Genomic DNA, 21,049 nt, shown 5'->3' on the forward strand with positions numbered 1-21,049 from the left:
ATTTGCAGAGGTGAAACTGAAACTGTACCTCGTGTTTTAAATGTATCTGACTGAAAGCTGGCTGTGTTTGATGTGGCCGAGCCGGACTGTTAACTAGTCCAGCGTCTCAGAAAAAAACACAGAAACGTGAAACCGCTTCGCTGTCAAAGTTTGCTCCGTAGCTGCAAGCCTTTGCCTGTTTTAATCCAAATTGCCACTTTTTCGACGATTGATTGACACTCACCTGTAGTGACGTAGGCAGCTTAATGGGCGCCCGCGAGCAGAGGAGGAGGAAGTGAGTGAGGAGAAGTGTGTGACAGAGTGGAGCGGAGGAGTACAGCTGCTGCACCTCTCAGCGCACCGGACAGCGGCTCTCCAGAGACTCCAGCCGACCGACCGACACACCGACCTGTGGTAACAGTTAATAAGAAGGCTGCTGTTTGTCAGGTCACCTCACACAGGTAAGACGGCTGCTGGAGTGCTCACAGTGTCCGTGTTTGGTGAACTGCGTGTCACCCCGCTGTTGTGAACCATGGGAATGTGAGGCAGACATTTTTGCTCCCACCCTAATCCGTCTTTCAGGCAGCGACTGAACACAGGGAAAAAAACAAGCTAATTGTTTATTTTGCTGTAGGTGTAATTACAGTCCAAACCTGCTGTTAGCCCTAATGTCTCACTGTCTGTGATGAATGTCACAGTGGTATGTTTGTAAGAGTTAGGCCTGCATAATAACGTGTGTGTGTGTGTGTGTGTGCACTTGACATATTACTTTTTGCACAAGGCAGGTTAGGAGTAATTATCAGGAGAAAAGAAGTGTGGATTTGTCTTCTTGTAGTTTCTGTGGTGCAGAGATTTGCTCGAGCAGATTTCTTTTGTGTGTGTGTGTGTGTGTGTGTGTGTGTGTAGGCAAGTGCAGTGTAGGAGTGAGCGGTGAGTCACGGGTTGAGTCCCTGTGTATAAGTTTGACACAACTGACTGCTCTGTCCGACTGACCGAGTGTATGAGAGGGGGATTGGATCACGAGTGAGGCTCCCCTCTTTGATGGGAAGAGATCTGGGAGCCCCACTGTAGGTCACCAGAAGTATTCGAGGGTCTTCCAGACAAGAGACACTCGTATTACCCCTGCTGTGTTTACCATATGTCCATTTAGGGTGCTGCTTTATACATGTTTCATTCCTGTAGTCTGGTTTTGCATGTAAAGGCTGTCATTTCTTTCCTTCTTCCTCAGACTCCTCCGATGTTGTAGGTGTTGAAGATCTCAGTGGATTGGGCTGAGGACGCCATGTCCCACAGCCAGTCAGACAGCGGCATGGGCGACCAGGCCCCTCTCATTCTGGAGAGCTGCTTCTCCACCGAACTCCATATATCTGAGCCAGGCGATGAATGCTGCCAGTCACAAAGCTCCCCAGCTCCCCAATGTGAAACCCCCCAGGAGGATGAAGTAGACAGGATGGCGGTACCTCAGCGGGTGCGTCTGAGCACTGAGAGTCCTGCAGCGCTGAAGACCGGCACCCACCAGCTCATCCCCAAGAGTTTAGCTGTGGCCAGTCGGTCTAGGCACCGCCACCACACCACCGTGGTGACCTTCCCAGTGGGACTGGAGCACTCCATCAGTGGGAATCGAATCCGTCACTCAACCCAGGGGCCGGATGTGTCCTGGGAGGATTATGACAGTGATGGAGACGGCTTTGCTTTAAGGAGGAACCGCAGGAACAAGTCATACAGAGCGGCTGTGACCAGCCTGGACATTGAAGCCATGTCAAAGGGACAAGCAGCTGGAGCCACGTTGAAACCTGTCAGAGAGGATAGAGCACCCAGTCCAAGTCCAGCTCGAAGCCCTGGACGCAAGGTAGGCTGAGGGGTTTGGGGTCAGAGTCCAATTACTGTAAGCTCATAGTTAATTGAATGGAATTTGTAGTTGCAGTAAGCTAAGGTTGCAGTTAATAGCTTCATAGGTCAAAGCCAGGTTGGCCAACAGCATTCTCCTTTAGTCACAGGGATGATGGCATTTTTCCACATGTGTTTCCTATCGTCCAGACTAGTCAAAGTGTTGAGGAAGTCCTCATAGGGGTTTTACCAGACTATTCTTTAAAATTCTACATTTAAAGATTGATAGAAAACAGCAGTCCCAGGAGATACATGACAGTGTTAGTATTATTAAGGCTATCCACAGTGTTGAACTCAGGCTGCACTGCTGTCTCCCCTCTAGCGAACCCTGGGCAGAAAGAGGAACCAGAACCATCGTGGGTCCTTCAAAGATGGTATGTTCACAAATGTGTCACTCTGTCCACTTCTCTAAATTTGCCAACGGACTACAAATAGATGGGAAATAACTATGACGTTCAATTAATGGAAGACTGGACTTGACATGTGGATGCAACAATGTCCATGTCATTGCGTAGAAAAGATCCCTTGAGGCAACAGGAGAGGACCGAACAGGAAATGATTCACCCTGAACACTCCCAGCATGCTGAGTGTCAGATTATGAGTCCTGAATTTTAAACTTTTGATATCCTGTACCTCCAGACCCTGCCACTTATCTAGCCTTGAGTGTTTTTCAAAAGTAATTCTCCAGTTATGATAATGTGGACGGTTTGATTGATGAGTTGTTTGTCCACTTGAAGAGCTGATTTATCTCACTGCTGCAGCTGTTCAAAAACTGAAAAAAGGCGTTAAAATTAATTTTGGAACTGAACTTAACACTGACAGTTTTGTCATTTTGATGTATTCTCAAAGATCTGAGAGCGATCATCTTAGAAAAACGTTAATTTTCTTTTTTAATATCATAATCAGATTACACCTACACATTTAACACTGTGAGAATCAGGTCTGTGTGACTAGGGAAACAACGGTTAGAGATTTTCACAGTATAAAAACGGTCTCAGAAAATAGCACATTTCAAAGCATGCAGTGTTATGCAATGGTAACAATTACTATTATGTATTACAGTGACCCTTAAGGACATAATATTTTGGTCACAAAAGCCTAGCCTTTTTTCAGTAACACATGGTATTATAACCGCGCTGCCACCCTGCCTGTGACCTTTCCTTTACTTAATGGTCTCTGTATGATTCCTAGTGATGAAACTCTCTAGTTAGAAACCAGCATTTAAATCTGACTCACTGTCAGTTTTTATTCCAAACACATTCTCACCTCCTACGGTTTAATTCTCAAAGTGGCACGTTATCAAGTTGACAGATTCCGACTCTGCTTCAGCCTTTTATTTGTTACAGTTAACAGAATACCTACAATTACCTCATTTCAATACAGCTGACAGATTTATGGGTGAATAGGAACAGAATCCTTCATGCATAAGAAATATTTCAGTTCACTCTTTAAAGGTCACATATTTTGCTCATTTTCAGATTCATACTTTTATTTTGTTTGTCTACTAGAAAATGTTTACACACTTTAATGCTCAAAAACATTTCTCATACTGTCCATTGCAGCACCTCTATTCACCCTGTGTCTGTGTTACACTTGGCATTTTAGGAACGTGTGTGTGTGTTTGCTGCTTTTGTTGTCACGAAAAATGTTCTACATTTCAAAACCACAGCAGACTGAAGCTCTGAATTAAAACTTGAGCAATGTTTGTTGATGCGATCCTCAGCCACACCGCGCCTCTACCAAGAGATCCGAGAGCGAGGGCTGCACTCCACCAACCAGGACGAGCTGCTGGATGACTTTGTGGTGGTGGAGCCTCCCGTGGAAGACCAGGGCATCGTAGTGAAGAGCTACCGACCTGCACAGCTCACCTGGAGCCAGCTGCCGCAGGTAAACCTGACATGTCAGCATTAAGGGAAACAGAATCACGTTCATTAATTCATTTTAGTCCTTAAATAAAGAACACTGACTACCAATGTGTAACCAAAAAATGTCTTCTGATTCAAATATCTTTCCTTGTTGCTCTTAAACTTCAGCTGATTTTTGAATGTTCTTTAAAGGGTGAAATATAAAAGCTTACAGTCTTACTTGTTTTTGTTGCCGCGTAAACTCCCACACTCCATGACCCTGCGTAGAAATGCTGGCTAAGTTTACTCTAAATGTCAGAACAACCACCGAGCCAGTCAAACAGACTGGAGACATTTTCATGTACCATTTTCAAACAAACAAAAAAAAAAGATCTATTTCAGATATACAGCAGAATGTGGAGTGTAACATTAGTTTTTCTTTGTATCTCTTACAAAGGTGAAGGACACAGGTATCCTAAAGGTGATCACGCCTCAGGAGAGAAAGAGACAAGAGGTAAGTGTGTGTGTGTCTGCTGGTGTGTTACGCCTACAGAGATGACTAGAAGGGATTCTCATTTACTTAATTTATTTATTTATTTATTTATTTATTTATTTATGTACAGACAACAGATTGGGATGCTACCATAAGCTCTGTTGCAAATGTTTAGTTTAAGAAACCTGCGCTTTTCAGCAAACCCAAAAGGTATTTTCTGTTTTGTGATTAAAACAAGTGCAGCAATGTTTCTGTCCATATCATAGTTGCATAGAGAAAAACAACCATAGCATGTAATTACAATACAGACTGTTAGTGGAATAATAAAACAACGGGAGCTGTAATCATAAAAAGTATTTATTATAGATGTACTCAAGATTTAGTGTTGTACCTCCATAAAATTGTGACAGACTAAAAAAAAGTCAAAATCAAGGACAGGTATGCTGACTTGTAGTGCCTACTATGGGTCAAGCCCCCAAAACAAGCCTAGTTTCAAACCCCATACCTCCAGGCTTTCTGTTAAAAACAATTAAGACTCAAGCCAAAGCCAAGATAACGCTGATGACATCATCGTAGAGATTAATGGCCTCTTTAAAATCGACTGAGTCATTGATTTTCATCCCACATATGCACACAAGTTTGATATCATTCTCAGAAGTTTGTCAAAAGACGAAGTAGAAACAGATTGAGGAAATGTGGATATATCAACAAAACCACATTTACATTTCATTACAAATTAATCGTGGAAAGCAGTTGCACATCACTGACAGATCTTCACAGCGCAACACTATCTGAGGGTGTATGTTCCCTTTTGTATTGTGTCTTCACTAGCAGCCCGACAACAGATGTTATGTCAATACCAAAGGTCCACCCTGTGTGCACTGCAGTCCCTGAATAAAGCCACACCCTGCCAGTGTGATCACTCTCTGTCCATCCCGAGCAGGTGCTTGTCTCGCTCTTTTGTACCTCCAGTCAACTTATGGGTTTCATTTTAGTGCTCCAAGCATTTTGCTGAAGATTGGGGCCAACTTAGATGAACTAAGAATACTGCAGTGAAAGAAGCTGCCCCACATGAGCTCAGACCGGCCGGAGCTTTACCAGGTCCACCAGGCAGACAATCATTAATTATTCTTTGATGACATGTCAGAGCATTAGTGTTGCACTGAGATTTTCAGGAAGTAGTGCTCATGGTTTAGCTCAGCTAATGCCCTTTGGCCCTTTCTGAGCCATTTCACCTGCACAGGAAGTCGGTGTGTGGAAGGTGTGTCATCACGACCTGATATCTCACCTAAGATCCTGACCGCAAACGGCAGAAAACTAGTTTGAACACTGGTTGTTTGTCTGCTACAGTAGTAGGTGTTTGTGATTTCTCTGGATAATAAACTGTTGCCCAACTGCATGTAAAGAATATGTGATGATGTAGAGAGAGGTTTGTCATAGAGGAGAGCAAAGACGCAGAATTCCCCACCAACAGCAGCCTCAATAGACCAGAATGCATTGCAGCCACAGCATATGTTTTTAATTTTGTGTCTGCTGCACTCTCTCGCTTTTGAAGAACTTCATTCCTGCTTGACTTTGTTCATCTGTGTATAAAATGCACAGCTTAATGCAGAACACAGGCCATTCCTCTGGATGTTAAAAGGATTCTGGGAAATGTAAGAATATAGGAAATGACCTAATTACACAGGAGAAAGTACATTAAAAACATTCAAAGAGATCTAACAGTAAGAGCATCACAGGGTGGGTTTTTCCCTTTGAGTGCATGTTCCAAATGTGAATCGCTCCGTCACATGCACACTTACTTGTGTTTGTGGTCTTTTGACAGGCCATTTTTGAGATCATCACATCAGAGCATTCGTACCTGCACAGCCTGGGCATTCTTGTGCGTCATTTCAAGAACAATGAAGCACTGAGGAAGACGATGACGGCCACTGAGCACCATCACCTCTTCTCCAACATTTCTGTCATCCAGCAAGTCAGCAAACGGTGGGTACAGCACTCTTCTTACTTCGTCTTACTGGTTTGTGTGTATGTGTGTGAGGGTGATGGAAAAGTAGTTGTGGGGGAGGTTCACCACCCTGTTTAAAAGGATCTGATGATGTTATCAGTGTGTGAAGCAGTGCAATGGACTGATCTGCATACAGTATTGTCTGTTCTTTGCAGTTAATACTGTACTGTGTGTTGTACAGTTTGTGTTGTGTTACCACTGAGATGTGGTGTCAGTAGTGAAATGGGTTGATTTAAAGTTTCAGATGGAGTATTTGCCCTTAGCATGTCTTTAGTATCCTGTAGGCTCCGTCGACATGTTAAAACACGCTAGCAAAACTGGTTTAGCTGCCTGTATGCTCTGAATGGTATTCCTGGGCTTTCAGATGATAATGTGCTGGATGGCAGCTTGTGTTACTCTGTTCTTTGATGACTGGTTTCATTATTTTGAATGAGTATAAAAACAGTTTCAGCAGCAAGAAAAGAAGTGTGCCAGGTAAAACAGGATCTGCATAGAAGGTGTTTCTGGTGCTGCTGTACTACAAATCTGACTTACATTATCTGTGTGTGTTTGTGTGTCCTGTAGTTGCCTCCTGGGTTGGGCTCTTTCTTTCAAGTTTCATTTTACTCCTTTTTGTTAAAAAGGCACTGAGCAAAGGTGGGGCTGAAAGTCATTTATAGTGTTGATAATGCTAATAATGGCTTTACAAAGCTTTGGCCAAAAGGATCCCCAGTCTGTGTGCTGTCAGGATTGTTCTGAAGTTTCCTGGACACCTTCTGTTTTCAAATTACAGACTTAGAAATGATCTTTCAGTGATATAACAGTTACAAATCTTATGTACTACAAGGAACTTTCAACTGGTTATGAAACCATCTCAATCTAATACTGATGCCCCTATATGACCTATATAAGAACAAATAGAACCATCAGCAGTTACTGGCTACTTCTATATAGTTGATGTTGTTTGATGACTGTCACCTGCTCGGATCCCAACTCATCTAGGTAGAACATAAAAAAAACTAGAACAAAGTTTCCTTTCTTTCACCATTGTTACATTACAGTTACTAACCTTACATAGCCACAAACAGATAAATGACCTCATTGCTATGCATCCTGCAAACAGCTGTGTTTAAAAAAGAAAAGGAATATTAAAAATGTGTTGCATCTTTCTTCCACTTTCTTTTAAAACAAATGTACGCTAGCCAGATCAAGATCTGTATGACAGGAGGCGACAGTGCTCGTACCACCTTTGTCTTCAGGGGCCGCTTGAATCAACACAAAATGAAAGTTCCTTGTAGCTGCTTTAACATTACAACAAACATTACTTAAGTTAAGTGACACCATCATGTAAATAGGCTCTAATACATTATGTATATTTGACCAACTTGGCTTTTACAAAGTCAGATAGAACCTCATAAGTGCAGAGTGTTAGTTTACCGTTACATGAAGTTTCTAGTTTACACTAGATTGTCGAACCTATCTCAGAATGTTACTGACATTAAGACGATGATGTAAGTGTTATCATATACCAATACCCTGTCGTGTAAACTCACAGAATGTAAGTCTCAATCAATGAAAGCATAAGACTTAGTTCAATTGAGGACTTGAAGTAGCGTGGGAGTTGTCATTTTTTTTAAAAATTGCCAATGAAAATCTATCTAACGTGACTCAAGCAGAAATGTTCATGGGCATTCGCTCACTTTTCATCACACTTTCATCTGATGTTTCCGTGGAAGTTGTAGTGACAGGCGTCCAAATGATGCTTGCATAAACTTGTGGATTTCTCTGGGTTTGAACATTGTTGGAAACATTTGGGGCCACAGTACACAACTCATCAAAATATATACAACAAAGGTCTAGTTATTTTAGACATTTAAATGTGGATGTGTTACATATTATGTCCTTAAAACCTAGAAGTTATTATTCAGTCCAGCCAGACCACACTGCAGTGTGTATTCTGCTCAGGTAATCCATCCGTGGGAAGGGAAAGACACAGACCCTTCGTCGTCACTCACATCCCTCTCTCTCCATTTTCAGGTTTTTTGAGGACCTTGAACGGCGTCACTCTGACAACCCAGTGATCCGGGACATTAGCGATATTGTTCAGAACCACGCCGCCCACCACTTTGAGCCGTACATCGTGTACTGCTCCAACGAGACCTTCCAGCAGAGGACGCTGCAGAAGCTACTGTGAGTAGCAGCAGGGAAATGTCAAAAGTTTCTGCAGTAACACAACAGGATGAGCTGAACTTCTTGTTCTTTCTTTCTGTCTGTTAGGACCAGCAACACTGCTTTTAAAGAAACTCTGAAGCAAATTGATGGGAGCAGTGAATGCGGAGGCCTGCCCATGATATCTTTCCTCATCCTTCCCATGCAGCGAGTCACCAGACTGCCACTGCTGCTCGATGTCAGTTTAACCTTCACTCTCTCACTGACACAAGAAATTAAACCTATTCACAGTAGCTCGTTGGAAGTCTAACCCTGCATTAAACGTTGTTTTTAGTTTATTGGAAACCCATAGAAACTGAAAAATCATATTTCCACTTTTAACACATTATAGAGACACATTTTTTGGTGTGAAATGAAAAAAATATAATATATATACATACAACTTAAGCTTTACATGTATGTGCATGCACACTAGAGTTAACAATGAGTTCTTAGTCAGATTTGGCTTCATGACATATACAGCAGTGCACAAGTTTGTTTTACCTGCATAAGTAAATAACTGGTACTCTGAAAGTTTCATACTGTATTCTGTTCACACAGACAATCTGCCAGAAAACTCCAGACAAGACAGCGGAGTACTTTGCTGCTGTTTGGGCGCTGCACGCCATCAGCAAGGTGAGAGCAGCCCAGCTGAATGCCTGCAAAGCCCTCTTGAAATACACATATGAGAGTGGACTATGAAGTTGATGAAGTTTTTAAGGTCATGATTAGCATTCAGGAATTGTGATTATTATTTCAACAGTTGGTCACTAGCTGCAATGATGGAGCTAGGCGGATGGAGAGGACAGAGCAGATGTACACCATCCAGAAACAGATGGACTTTGGTAAAATCAAGGTAACCTTCAGGGAACATCATGGAACTTTGGACTGATTGCCCTCATTTAGTAATGATGCAGCTTCAGTACACGATGAACATCTTAACCCAGTTTGCTAACCTGCACTAATAACTTTTTTGTCCTGGCAGCCATTTCCTTTGGTGTCATCATCGCGGTGGCTGAGGAAGCGCGGTGAGCTGGCTGTCTGCAGTGAAGAGCTCAGCATCTGGAGGGCTTTCAGCCACAGGAGCTACTACCTGTTTCTCTTCAATGACGTACTGATCGTCACCAAGAAGAAGAGGTCAGTCCGACTGTAACACAGAGTTAATTTTGAGTCTAAATAATATTTTGTAGAAAACATCAAGTGGAAGACTTAACTGACAGATGTTCTTGCTCATTCATGAGCAGATTTTCTCCAGTATGTCAGTATAATCACAGTTATTAAGATTTGATCTAATAGGATCACTGGAGCTACATTCAGCCTCCTGTAATATCCTGTTGTAGAGTTATCTTACATTAGACACAAAGAAACCAGAGAAGGAAGCTAATGTTTTTAACCATAGGTCATAATGCATCACAAATCACTCAGATTGTAAATGAATCTAGTTAACCACTTACTAAAAAAAACAGTTTTTGAAGCATTTCATTAACTTTTGGGGCTTTTGCTGGTAACTCCTGTGGACACTGAGTAGGTCCAGCTGCTGGCAGGCAGGGGACATGAGAAACAGAGAGGAAGGGGACAGAGAAAGGAGAGTAGTATGGATGTGGTGCGTGCATACTTGAAATTCTTCAATCTTGCATTCAGCATGTCAGCTCGACAGGCTACAGCTTTCTGTTTTGAATTAGGGAGAAACCAAACAATGTCAGCTCAGAGGAACGAGTTGTCCACAACACTGGAGTCATTTTCAGGAATGTAAAGTCGACATGGTCACCCAGTCTTCAGGTGATAATATCTTGGAAATGCTATTAACAGATAGGCAAGGAATGTGGTTTCTGTGTGTGTGTGTGTGTGTGTGTGTGTGTGTGTGTGTGTGTGTGTGTGTGTGTGTGTGTGTGTGTGTGTGTGTGTGTGTGTGTGTGTGTGTGTGTGTGTGTGTGTGTGTGTGTGTGTGTGCGTGTGTGCGTGCGGTAATAGTATATATACGGTCAAATTGTACCTGGGTTTGGCTACACTATAACATTTAGAAATGGCCGTCTAAATTCACATTATTTACGATCAGTGGACACAATTTGTGTGATTAAAAAATATCCAGCATATGGACATACGAGTAAAAACTGTTCATTTTTTCAGTGAGGAGAGCTTTGTGGTGATGGACTACGCCACTCTGGAGAATGTGGAGGTGGAGGTCGCGGAGGATCCAGAAGCCCGGACGTCTCCGCCTGCCAAGAACAGTCACTATCTCTCCTTCAGGCTGCTGATGAGCAGGAACAGTGAGGGCAGAGCGGAGCAGATCTCTCTGGCGGCTGAGTCCAGGTACTGCTGCTCTCAGCTCCCATCAGCCATCAGCTGTACATAATAAGCACAGCTATAGTCCCTCAAGTGGGAAATGATATGTGAGAGGACTAGTTTAAAGTATCACAAGGTGACATTAGGTACAATTGCATCTGGAGGGAGGGACATCTAAATTGTTTCTCTCATTCTCGTTCAAACATTAACACAACTACTGTCTTGCCTCCACTAAATACTAATGGCAGTGTTTAATCTGGCTTTGAGAAGAACTTGATCAGTGTGATTCATTCAGAATTATAATCACTTGTATGACCTGTAAGGTTTTTCTATAGTAGTGTAATCAGCTGTGTAGCTGATTTCTGTCTACTGTTCCTCCCTGCAATATTATAAACTGATTCACTGACCGAAAAGTGCACAATATCTCAATATCTGGTTAATTCAACATGTTTTTGTTGAAGGATAGCAATGCTAGTAAAGCTCTGCTAACTAAAAACACATTGCATTTCCTTTGCTTGTAATGTGAATGATTTTTTGTTTCTGTTTTTTTCTCACTTTATTTAAGCCAGAAGTTCAGACAGGCATCTGTAGAACATGACTTCAGTTCATTACAATTTAACTGCTGACATTACTGACGCAAATAGTGATAAAAAGCAATAGTTTAAATAGAAAAAATAAAGTAGTAAATGGCCAATGTGTTTTAACTGCATCAAAATGCTTCCATGCTGGAAACCAAATCTGATGTTTTGGCTCCCTCTACTGAAAGAAGTGTTAATGACAGCCTGAAATGCTGCCATGCATTTAGTACTTCACAAAATAAACAGTCTTCCCAACAGGATACACTGGGTTGGGAGTCCATTGTAATGTAGTTGTTCTGTTTCTGTTTCCAAGGGTGGACCGGGCGCGTTGGATAGTCGCTCTTTCAGAGCACAAGCAGACAGGTGTCTCCACTCCTACAGCTGGTAAGTCAGCATGCTTTATTTACCAAGGGAGTCGTTCTTTGAAATACACTTTGAGTCAACTCTTGGTACCAGACCAGACATGTAATCTTTAAAAGTGGCAGCTAATGACAAATGTGTTCTCTTACCTTTTCATGTGTCACTGGCTCATTTGTCATGGAAGGCAGTGTGGTGTGCACAGAACAGATGGTTCGCTGTCATTTTCCATTTCAAATTAGCCTGCGACTATTTAAAATGCTGAATCTTATTTAAATACATGAGGGCAGTATAGGTTCTCCTTTCTTTTCCAGATTTTAAAACTATTTACCAACATTTTCTTGATTTTTGTGAACCCTGACACGTGCCTCGGATATGCAGTACAAATTTGAAAACAAGGCGGATGTGGGGCAGTCATCGAGATTCCTTTGTAATTGGCCATAGTGACTGTAGTATTTTGGATAATGAAACAAAATGTTAATTAAAGGGTAATTGTACCAATTTTACACATTAGTGGGCTTTACACACTGCATCGTCTTAGCCCAGGTATAACTTGGCCCATTTTCTACACAGATGTTTACCCCAGGGTTAATCTAAGCCCAGGGCTATACAATTTAGACTGCACTACTACAAGCCCTAGGTTGACTGTTGTTCTGACAGGTGACTAATGTTTACATTCTAAAATGTTTTGTGATTACTGTTTAGTTTAGCCCTGTGTCACATTGCCACCTTTTCGCCTGTTTTGATTTTCAGGAAATCACCCCACAGACTCAGGGCTAACCCTGCTCTGCAGCAGGGCCAGCAAGCCTGAGGCTAAAGTTGAGGTTTGCTCGCTTTGGAATGTGCCACTGTGAAAGCTTAGTTAGCCCAGGGACAACCGCTCCCTCAACCTGGGGCTAAGTGCAGTGTGAACTAAAGTGTTTACAGGTCTTGGGAAGTACAGTTGCATTATGAAAAGTAGTATAAAGTATTTTTGGCTCCAAAGAAAGCTGCATGGTATCTAATAAATTTACTTCAGTGATGTCACTCAGTGCCTAAGTTGCATTTTGGGTAATGAAAGGCAGTCCACAGGTCTAGCACTGAACTCCTGTAACACTATTGGACTCATGGACGGTTTAAAACAGTTACAGCAGAACCAGAGATATGGTGTGGAATAAAACCTGGTGCCTACATTACCCACAACCACACAAAAACCAAGTGACATCATTAAAGGTAAATACACGCAGCTTCTTCTGGAGCCACCAAGTCTTAATACTACTTTTTCACATATCCAGTAGTTCTTCCCAACACCTATAAACACACTTTGATTTAGTAAAATTTGTGGGGTTTTTTATACCCTTTTATTAATGATACATTTAAAACGGAACCATCACAGGGCGCAGCTCTCACATGGGCATTCTTCTAGGAGTGTATCTGTTTGTTCTTTGATGTTGTGAAAGGGTGTGCCCTTCAGAGGAATGATACTTTCCAGGAAGCAATGTGCCATTGATATTCTGCAGCATAGCACAGAACTTTTTTCAAGTACAGACAACAGACTTCTTAAGTCGTCACAGCAGGTGAACAAGATGAACGGCACACAAAGTGGTCTAAAACACAAGCATCAAAAATACTATACCTGCCTTAAAAACTGTGGTTTTATGTTTATGGTGGGAATGTGTTTCAGGTCAACCACAGTATGAGGCCACCAAAGCCTACATGCCAAAGGAGCTAGATGAGTTGGGGCTGCAGCAGGCGGAGCTTGTCATCGTTTTGCAGACAGAGGAAGGTAAGGCCCTGTGTGTGAGTGCGAGCTTAATTCACAAACGCATACTAGAGTAGTTAAGAGGTAACATCAAATGTCTCTCTTCTTAGCCTGGTGCTTTGGTGAGAGAATGAGAGATGGAGAAAAAGGCTGGTTTCCTGCCAGCTGTGCCACAGAGATCACCAACCCAACAGCCATGGAGAACAACGTGCAGCGCATGAAGCGCCTGCGCAAGGAGACTAACGTTTGAGTGGCTATACTCATGGTGGACAAGATAACAGGAACATCTTCCAGTAGATTGGTCATGCTCAAATTGTTCAGTTTGTGTTGAGACTGCATTGCTGATGAATGATACCAGGCACAGGAAAATTGTAAGTGGTCCTGAAGTGCATTAGCACCACACTGACAGACGTTAACCAGGATATGAAAAGCCTCAGAAATGGGCCATAAATGCCATCTTGGTGCCCCAGCTGTCACTGTCCAAACCATTTTTAAAAACGTGAAAGAATCTTAAGATGTATTTGTTGCAGAGATATTGTATGTTAAGGTGTTTTGTCATCCTTTTAGGTGCAGCCAGTAATGAATGGACATTTGCAATAGCAGAATTAAATTGCAAACAGTGGAAATTTACTTCACTTGTACAGCAAAACCCCAGTTTCCTTGTTGCTGTGAATGTAAATTTAAACCTTCTTGCTAAAGCAAATGGACCTTGCATGCAGCCTAGGATTTAATTTAAACTCTAGGAGCTTCAAAACTCAATTATATTGTCTACATACATTATAGAAGAGAAGCTGCATGAAAAAACTTTTAAGTATATTACCTACATATTGCTTGCATCAGTCTTGGTGTCATGCTGTGTAGGTTCTTTGTTATCCTTGTGTTATAGTGACCACAGAATTATCTAAGTTTTGGTAGAACTTGCTACTTTAAATGCAGTTTGTGATGTACTGTGCCATTGATGAATTTGGTTGATTAACACTTGACTGCATCATACAAGATTCAATTTGTCTAAATGTATATATGAAATGAATACTCCAACTTACACAATGTAAAGTTCCATGGTTTGTGTCACTGTTCAGGGGCCATATACAGTACTTGAAAAATAAAAGCCAACACTTGAGACAGTTCTCCTGGTTTCTGGACTTTTATTTTAGCTTGCATTTTGTTAAAATGTTTAAATACATAAAAAGTTATTTAAAAATGTCAAACTGACCAGATATCAAATTCCATTTTTTTCTTTAAAAACCATTTGGTGTAAAAACTTAGGACAGATTTAGAAAAACATTTGCTGTTTCCCCAAAACTTTTTGTAGCTGTCACATAAAAATAATGGAAAAAAAACAGGTCTGCATAGATTCTGCAGGCAATCGGTGGTAATCTGGTCAAATGCATGGTGCAAGCTTGTGACGATCGTCAAGTCAAATCTTTATTGCTCAGATCTTGTTGATGTTTCTTCTTCTTGTTGACAAAAAAACTGTAAGAAAAGAAATTGGCAAATTAGTCAACTGTTCATCTGTATGCTGCATTCAGTCATGTGACATGCAGCACCATGAGTTGCCTGAAAATGTGCATCATCACCAGATAGCAGAAAAAGAATCCAAAGCCCTAAGCTGCTGCTCATATGGAAAAGAGACAATGGCGAGAGGGCTCTATGGTGCCAGACAGTTTGCTTTATCAAATCCACTGCATGACCTCATGCTTTGAATCATCTACTACCGAGCCTAAAGAGTGCACATCACAAGCTAGACAGCCTTACAAAACAAAATTATCTAGACAGCCATTAAAATTTGATGCAGTCTCCTAGTAACTACTATCAACTCTGTCTGAATAAAGATATAGTCATGCAGATTAAAAGGTCCACAGTGTAGGGATCTAGAAAGGTTCTACTGGCAGAAAGGGAATAAAATCATTGATTTCATAATGGTTTAATCACCTGAATCTGAGAATAGTTTTCTTTACCTTAGAATGAGCCTTTTATATCTACAGAGTGAGCAGGTCCTCTTCCACTAGATACCTCTAAATCTTACACACTGGACCTTTAAGTTGTTGAAAAGGATCAAGGAGGACACAGATCAGCTGTCATGAGGTTACAAACTCACCCGGACGATGGTAAAAGATGGTAGGTGCCGGTGGGCAGGTTCATTCCTACTCAGCCCCACCCTGCTGGGCCTCGGGAGCGGACGTTTTCTCTGCAGATGGGTCACCTCCTGTCTTGGCCTCCTTGGTTTCCTGGCCGGGTTTGCCACCAGTCTGTGGGCGTCTGCGGCGATAGTTGAAGTTACGGCGGGAACGCCTTTGGCGCGGCTGTTGGTTCGGACCACCTTCGCCGCCCTGATTCTCTTTGTCCTCCTCACCGTCCCGCACCGGTCTGGGACGGGGTGGACCCCTGGAGTGACCAAACATAAGGCAAGGGGCTGTGAGCATGAAGTACCACTAACTTAGAAGTGGTGATTTCATGCAAATGAATACATCAGCCGCTGAGATCAGATGCGGTTTTAAAGGCGCTTTTTTAGGATGCATAGCTGCAATTTGAGGTGAGGCTGCAATAAAAGGAGAGCTTCTCTGGACCAAACAGGTGCCATTCATTTATTTAAATTAATTCTAAAGAGGTGAGTTTCAGTTGGTGGACTCTGGACTGTCAACAGTCAGACAACACAGTGCTTCACTCTCCCATTGTTGCAGCCCTGCATCAAGGAAGCCAACATGCAAACCTTGGTCTGAACCTTGGTCGGAAGCCTCTGTAGTAGTTCTGCCTCGCTGGTCTGTTGCCCTGGTCTGGACCTCCCTGGTTCTCGTCACCCTCACCTCCCTGGAGGCAAACAGATCATCAACAGCTGGCAAACAGTTTTTTCCATGCCCACCATACAGGCAAACAAACTTTAGAACTTTTTTTTAATGTGGTGCACAGTCCTCAGTTGTAATGATTCTGGCCAGCTTGCCGTTTACTGTTGAGGCTGATTAAAGTGCAACATTGGGTAGCTCCAACATTAGGGGCCATTTTGAGTCAATTTGCAAGATATCGGCAAGACCCCCGATACACCAAGATTTATTCTTTAAAACCACGTGAGTGTAAGTAAGGAGAGGATTTGTAGTTGTGTATGACATCAACATATCTAGGGTCCCGACTTTGTCATGGGACTGCTGGGTGCCTGCTTCAGGATAGAAGCCCTGTGACGGCGTACCTCAGTCATCTCTCCGCGTGGTGCGTTGGTGTACGGGGGCCGGCGGCCGTAGCGTCTACGTACAAAGTATGGCGGGTAACGCCGTCTTCCAGGGTAAGCAGGCCTGCGCTGCGTTTGCTGCTCTCCTTCGGGGGCGCTCTCTCCCCCATCTCGGCTGCCTTTGTCACGACTGCCGCTGCCTGGCTCACCCTCTCCGTCACTCTGGTAGTTATCTGGATATTCTCCACCACGGGGAGGGCCCCTTCTCCGGGGATAGCGCCTGTAGCGGTTCCTGTCAGCGGCGTACTTACTTCCCTGGACTGCAACGCCTCCTGGGCCAGTGACATTTGCCGCCTCTGCCCCCTGTGCACGTTGACATTTTCAAAAGAAATTTAATAACCTGTTTAACTATCAAGGAAACAAATTAACAGGGTGTATAATTTTTGGTGGACAGAAATCTGAACTTTGTACTGATTTACTAACAAACACTGATCTTACCTTCTCTCCCTCAACTACATCAAACTCCACAGTTTCCCCATCTCCAACACTGCGAAGGTATTTTCTCGGGTTGTTCTTTTTGATGGCTGTCTAAAAACCACAAATAGTTCAGATGAGATTTTATGTTCACAATCATATGAAAAAGATAAATAAACCAGTGAATACTACTACCAACAACTTACCTGGTGTACAAAAACGTCCTCTTTTGTGTCATTCCTAAACAAAAGAAGAAAATCACTTTCAGTTACTTGTCACCAGTATCTTGCTGAGCCATCGAATGCAACAATGTAGCTGTGGACAGATTGAAACTAAACCAGCAAGTGTGAGGATTAATTAAGTACTGAATGGAGCGACAGCATGACGACCAGCAGACAAATCGTCTGCTCAGCTTTGTAAGCAAATAGAAGCCATAATAGGATTGGGACTGTTCCTTCACACACACTGATGATATCAGGGTCTTTAAGACGCAGGGATGGGGGTAGGGTCCACTTACCTATTGATGAAACCATATCCATTCCTGACGTTGAACCATTTGACTGTACCCAGGACTTTTGTTGCTGCAAGGAGACGAAACAAAAGCAATTAATCAAGTTTAAGATAGTCATTTCTTTTCCAGTGTTACACTGTCATGAAAAAGTGGTGTAGAGTATGAGTGAAAAGCTTCCAACCAGCATCTCCCCGTTTCACAATATAGTAAAGTAATCACTCAACCACAGATGATGAAAAAACAACCACGGTCACAGATAATGTGGTATGTTATATTTAACTACCAACTGTTACTCTTTTTATAGATCCTGGTGCTTAGGGGTGCCCTGCGTCAGCTGCACTTGTTGAGGCATAAACCACGAGCTTTATGAGCCAGTAAAGGAGACACTGGGAGACGCAGAGCGTAAGATTCCCGACTATATACATATATTATCATTATCAGAGGTGCTTTAGTACGGCATATCAGTGATGGGTGCACTGTCGAAATAGTACGCAGTGGTGGCTGACAACGTTTCAAAGTTCAACTACCACGGACCCACTGCCCCATTTTAAGCCGCACTGCTCAGCACTTCAGTGTTCACACGTGGTATAGTCGCGCCCGGGTACGTTAGCAAGCAGCATATTCATTTGGCGTGTTAGCATAGTAGCTAACTGGGTCTCAACCATGTGGTTGGATTAAAGCCAGCAAGCGGAAACTGCCGTTGTACATGAAATTACATATCGTGACTAAACGCTAAACAAGACCAAACAGAACTATTTCCGTAATTATCGTAGTTTTCAACGCGCAAACAACTACACGGCGAAAGAACACCGTGGAATCATTCGGCGGACATTTTGAGTGGCCCCTTCAGCCATGTAAATAGCATTCGTTAGCTGGCTCGGCTAACGTAGCTTGGCTAGCCAATGACCTAGCCCCCCAGCTAAGCAGCTAGGCCGTAATGCTAGCCCTAAAAGTCGAACAAAATTCGACAACCGTCGACAGCTGTAATCTAGGGTATTTAGAGACCAGCACTAATATGAACGTTTAGCTAACACGAGTTTGTGTATGCGTTTTGACCATTTTCGAGGGAAAAACTCCTGACAAGGATCCAGCCTCTGTGATTTGAACAAAGGGACGACGAGCAGCTAAAGGCTGCTCGCTTTCGACGACAGTTGTCGTACCCGGCTAAGTGGGCAATGTAAAATAACTTCGTGTTCCGCAGTGATGTGGGATCGCTGTAGGAATATTATAGCTAGTGTTCACGTCGTAACGTTTCGATTTCAGCTGATGATGTCCGTCTTCATACAATTGTATCAAAAGGTGGCACCGAGGTTGGTGGAGAGACGGCTCCCGAACCAACTTCAACGGCCGCGCATGTGACGGCCAGCCGGCAACATGGCATACTGTATCGGCTGTTGGACGTTGGGAGGCCGATGAACAGGAGAGATTAACCGGATAATATTAATGGATTTATTAATAATATTCGTGTATTCTCACAAAATTAATACAATTCGGAGAAACGGTGAACAGTTTACAACTGATATAAAGCAAATTACCCAGTGGTGGAAGCGTTAGATAAGAAACGATAAAGACGATCTATCTTCAGTTTTAAATTTGTATTACTAGATAACGCCAAGAATAACGTTTTTCGTTAGTTGACATGAGATTATTTCACCTTTGTGAGTTATCCTTAATACCATATTTTAAACACTTCTTCAATTACGGAAATCCTACACGTTATACTCAGTGGGCAGGAAGGAGATGGCTACTGTTAGCTAAATTAATACTAATAATTAGTCACCTGCTACATTAAAATATGATCTGCGCGTTAATACCAGATTATGAGCGCTGTAACTCAACGGACAGTTTAGCCGTCGATCGGCTCGTTACGGTTAGCAACCGTCGCTTTTGCGCATCGCCTGTACGGGGTCCCACACCACGTTAGCTATATTAGCCAACTAGCTCATTTCCAGTAGTCTTACCGATGACCTTCTTATCCGCCGCGGAAGCTGCGGCTGCCGGGCTGGATGGGCTCTCCTCATCGGCAGCAGGCTGCGGCGGCTGTTGTTGTGTCTCGGCCTCGCTGCTCATGGTTACTACTGGTTGGTAATGGCTTCTGCCGGCGGTGGCTCTCTGCTATGTTTCCCGGTGCTAGATGGTAACCTGGGCCGGCGGTGGTGGGGGCTACTGCCTTCGGGCTCTCAGCTTTCCTCTTTCCGCTCCCGTTGCCGATCGAACTGGGCAGAATGAGAAACTGTGCCGGGGAATGTTCCTGGTCGTGGTCCCGCCCAGCTAGTCCTCCAATTGGCTGGATTCTGTAACGAAAAGCAAAACGCGCGTCTATTGGCTGAGAAAATTGTCTATTTTGTTTGATGGAGGAGTTTGCTAGAAATGATTGGCTAAAGGATAATGTACCTGTCCATTCTCACCGCCCCGTAGTGATGTCAAAGCCAGACAAGTGAGACAGATAACCGTGACACTTTTGGAACAGTGTCTGCTTGGTTTTTAGATGGAATTTAACACAATATCAATAATACCAGCAAAACGTGCTGCCCTGAATTCCTCTCACGTCATACTTGCAAACAATGGTGCCATTAAATTGTCTTAAAAGACAACCTGACTTTGAGATTATCTTTATTTCAATGCATTAATGTTAGGGCACAGCAGGTTTTCACCTCAGTTGACTTCTTCTGCTGAACAGCTGTCACCGAGAGACCCACTGACAGTTGTCCATTGAGAATTAAAATATGAATTGAATGAAGTATTCAGTCTTTGGGATAGCAATTGAATATCATTTTGTAAATTGGGTGCTTGCCTTGATTGAATGAAAAGGTTGTTTGGCACTCCTGACCAAATATTAAATGCCTTTAATCATTGCACACTGTCCCCATGTGCCCCATGTGCACTGAGTGCATCCCTGTGGAAATGTATTGAGGGGTAACTGACCTAAATTACAGAAAGGATTAGGAAAACCTTAATATTTTATTCATGGAACATAATGTAAATATTATATTTATCATTTCACTGCATTGTCACAGTTGCAGGGGTAGTACCAGCCAAATATACACGATACCTCGGAAGATTTGGAATAGAGCTCATTTTGGTGTGCAGCAGAACATCATGTTCCCACCAGCCTATAGACAGTTTATCAATGGCAGCATCTTAACACTGAGAATATCTGGATTCACGATTGCATATCACAGGGTCCTGGATGTAGCCCTGCTGTTATAGCTGAATTATGATATTATTTTGTAACAGATTAGACCCATCATGACTTCTGAATATGGGTTATTTCAGGACACATTGCACCAACGATGAAGAATACCAGTAATGATCCTTCACAATTTAAACACCAAGAAGCCAGATTACGATTAAAATGTGATATCATTTTGTAAAAGATGAGCGCCACTCATTGGTTGCCTGTTTTATATGAAGGTCATTTCAGGTCACACTACACCCATGATAAACAATAACCATAATGTTATTTCACAGTTTAAACACTAAGCATGGTATTCATTCATGTCCCGATATTATTCAGGATTCACAGGGTGGAAAGTAAAATGTAAAT

General features: G+C 42.7%; 2 protein-coding genes across 3 annotated transcripts; one reads left to right on the plus strand and one right to left on the minus strand.

Moving 5' to 3' along the window:
* The first annotated feature begins 292 nt into the window (after positions 1 to 292).
* arhgef16 (Rho guanine nucleotide exchange factor (GEF) 16) lies at positions 293 to 14,484 on the plus strand. 2 transcript variants are annotated; one of them, XM_084367472.1, is made up of 15 exons: positions 293 to 440; positions 1,208 to 1,828; positions 2,189 to 2,240; positions 3,590 to 3,753; positions 4,168 to 4,224; positions 6,029 to 6,189; positions 8,228 to 8,380; positions 8,468 to 8,597; positions 8,960 to 9,034; positions 9,162 to 9,254; positions 9,384 to 9,535; positions 10,526 to 10,708; positions 11,573 to 11,643; positions 13,280 to 13,381; positions 13,468 to 14,484. In XM_084367472.1, exons 2-15 carry the CDS (start codon positions 1,262 to 1,264, stop codon positions 13,605 to 13,607), a joined length of 2,100 nt encoding a protein of 699 aa, XP_084223598.1. In that variant the 5' UTR covers positions 293 to 440; positions 1,208 to 1,261; the 3' UTR covers positions 13,608 to 14,484. The 2 variants fall into 2 exon arrangements, with proteins under 2 accessions (XP_084223598.1, XP_084223599.1); XM_084367473.1 differs by lacking the exon at positions 293 to 440 and adding an exon at positions 1,007 to 1,046.
* On the minus strand, positions 14,483 to 19,919 carry ybx1 (Y box binding protein 1). The gene is given in 10 exon segments (XM_084367474.1): positions 14,483 to 14,830; positions 15,456 to 15,742; positions 16,080 to 16,165; positions 16,539 to 16,880; positions 17,016 to 17,105; positions 17,198 to 17,231; positions 17,509 to 17,572; positions 19,464 to 19,600; positions 19,602 to 19,796; positions 19,897 to 19,919. Coding segments are annotated over 9 exon segments (1,197 nt in total). The 5' UTR covers positions 19,905 to 19,919; the 3' UTR covers positions 14,483 to 14,830; positions 15,456 to 15,501.
* Between the last annotated feature and the right edge of the window lie 1,130 nt (positions 19,920 to 21,049).

This window comes from Pagrus pagrus, assembly GCF_965226575.1.
Source record: "Pagrus pagrus genome assembly, chromosome: 11".
Lineage (NCBI taxonomy): Eukaryota > Metazoa > Chordata > Actinopteri > Spariformes > Sparidae > Pagrus > Pagrus pagrus.

What these genes read in the sequence shown, in the direction of transcription:
- arhgef16 (XM_084367472.1), top strand. Translation starts at nt 1,262, where the DNA reads ATGTCCCACAGCCAGTCAGACAGCGGCATGGGCGACCAGGCCCCTCTC. An exon ending in CCTGGAGCCAGCTGCCGCAG is followed by an intron (nt 3,754 to 4,167) that starts GTAAACCTGACA and finishes TCTCTTACAAAG; the next exon opens with GTGAAGGACACAGGTATCCT. An exon ending in CGTTTTGCAGACAGAGGAAG is followed by an intron (nt 13,382 to 13,467) that starts GTAAGGCCCTGT and finishes CTCTCTTCTTAG; the next exon opens with CCTGGTGCTTTGGTGAGAGA.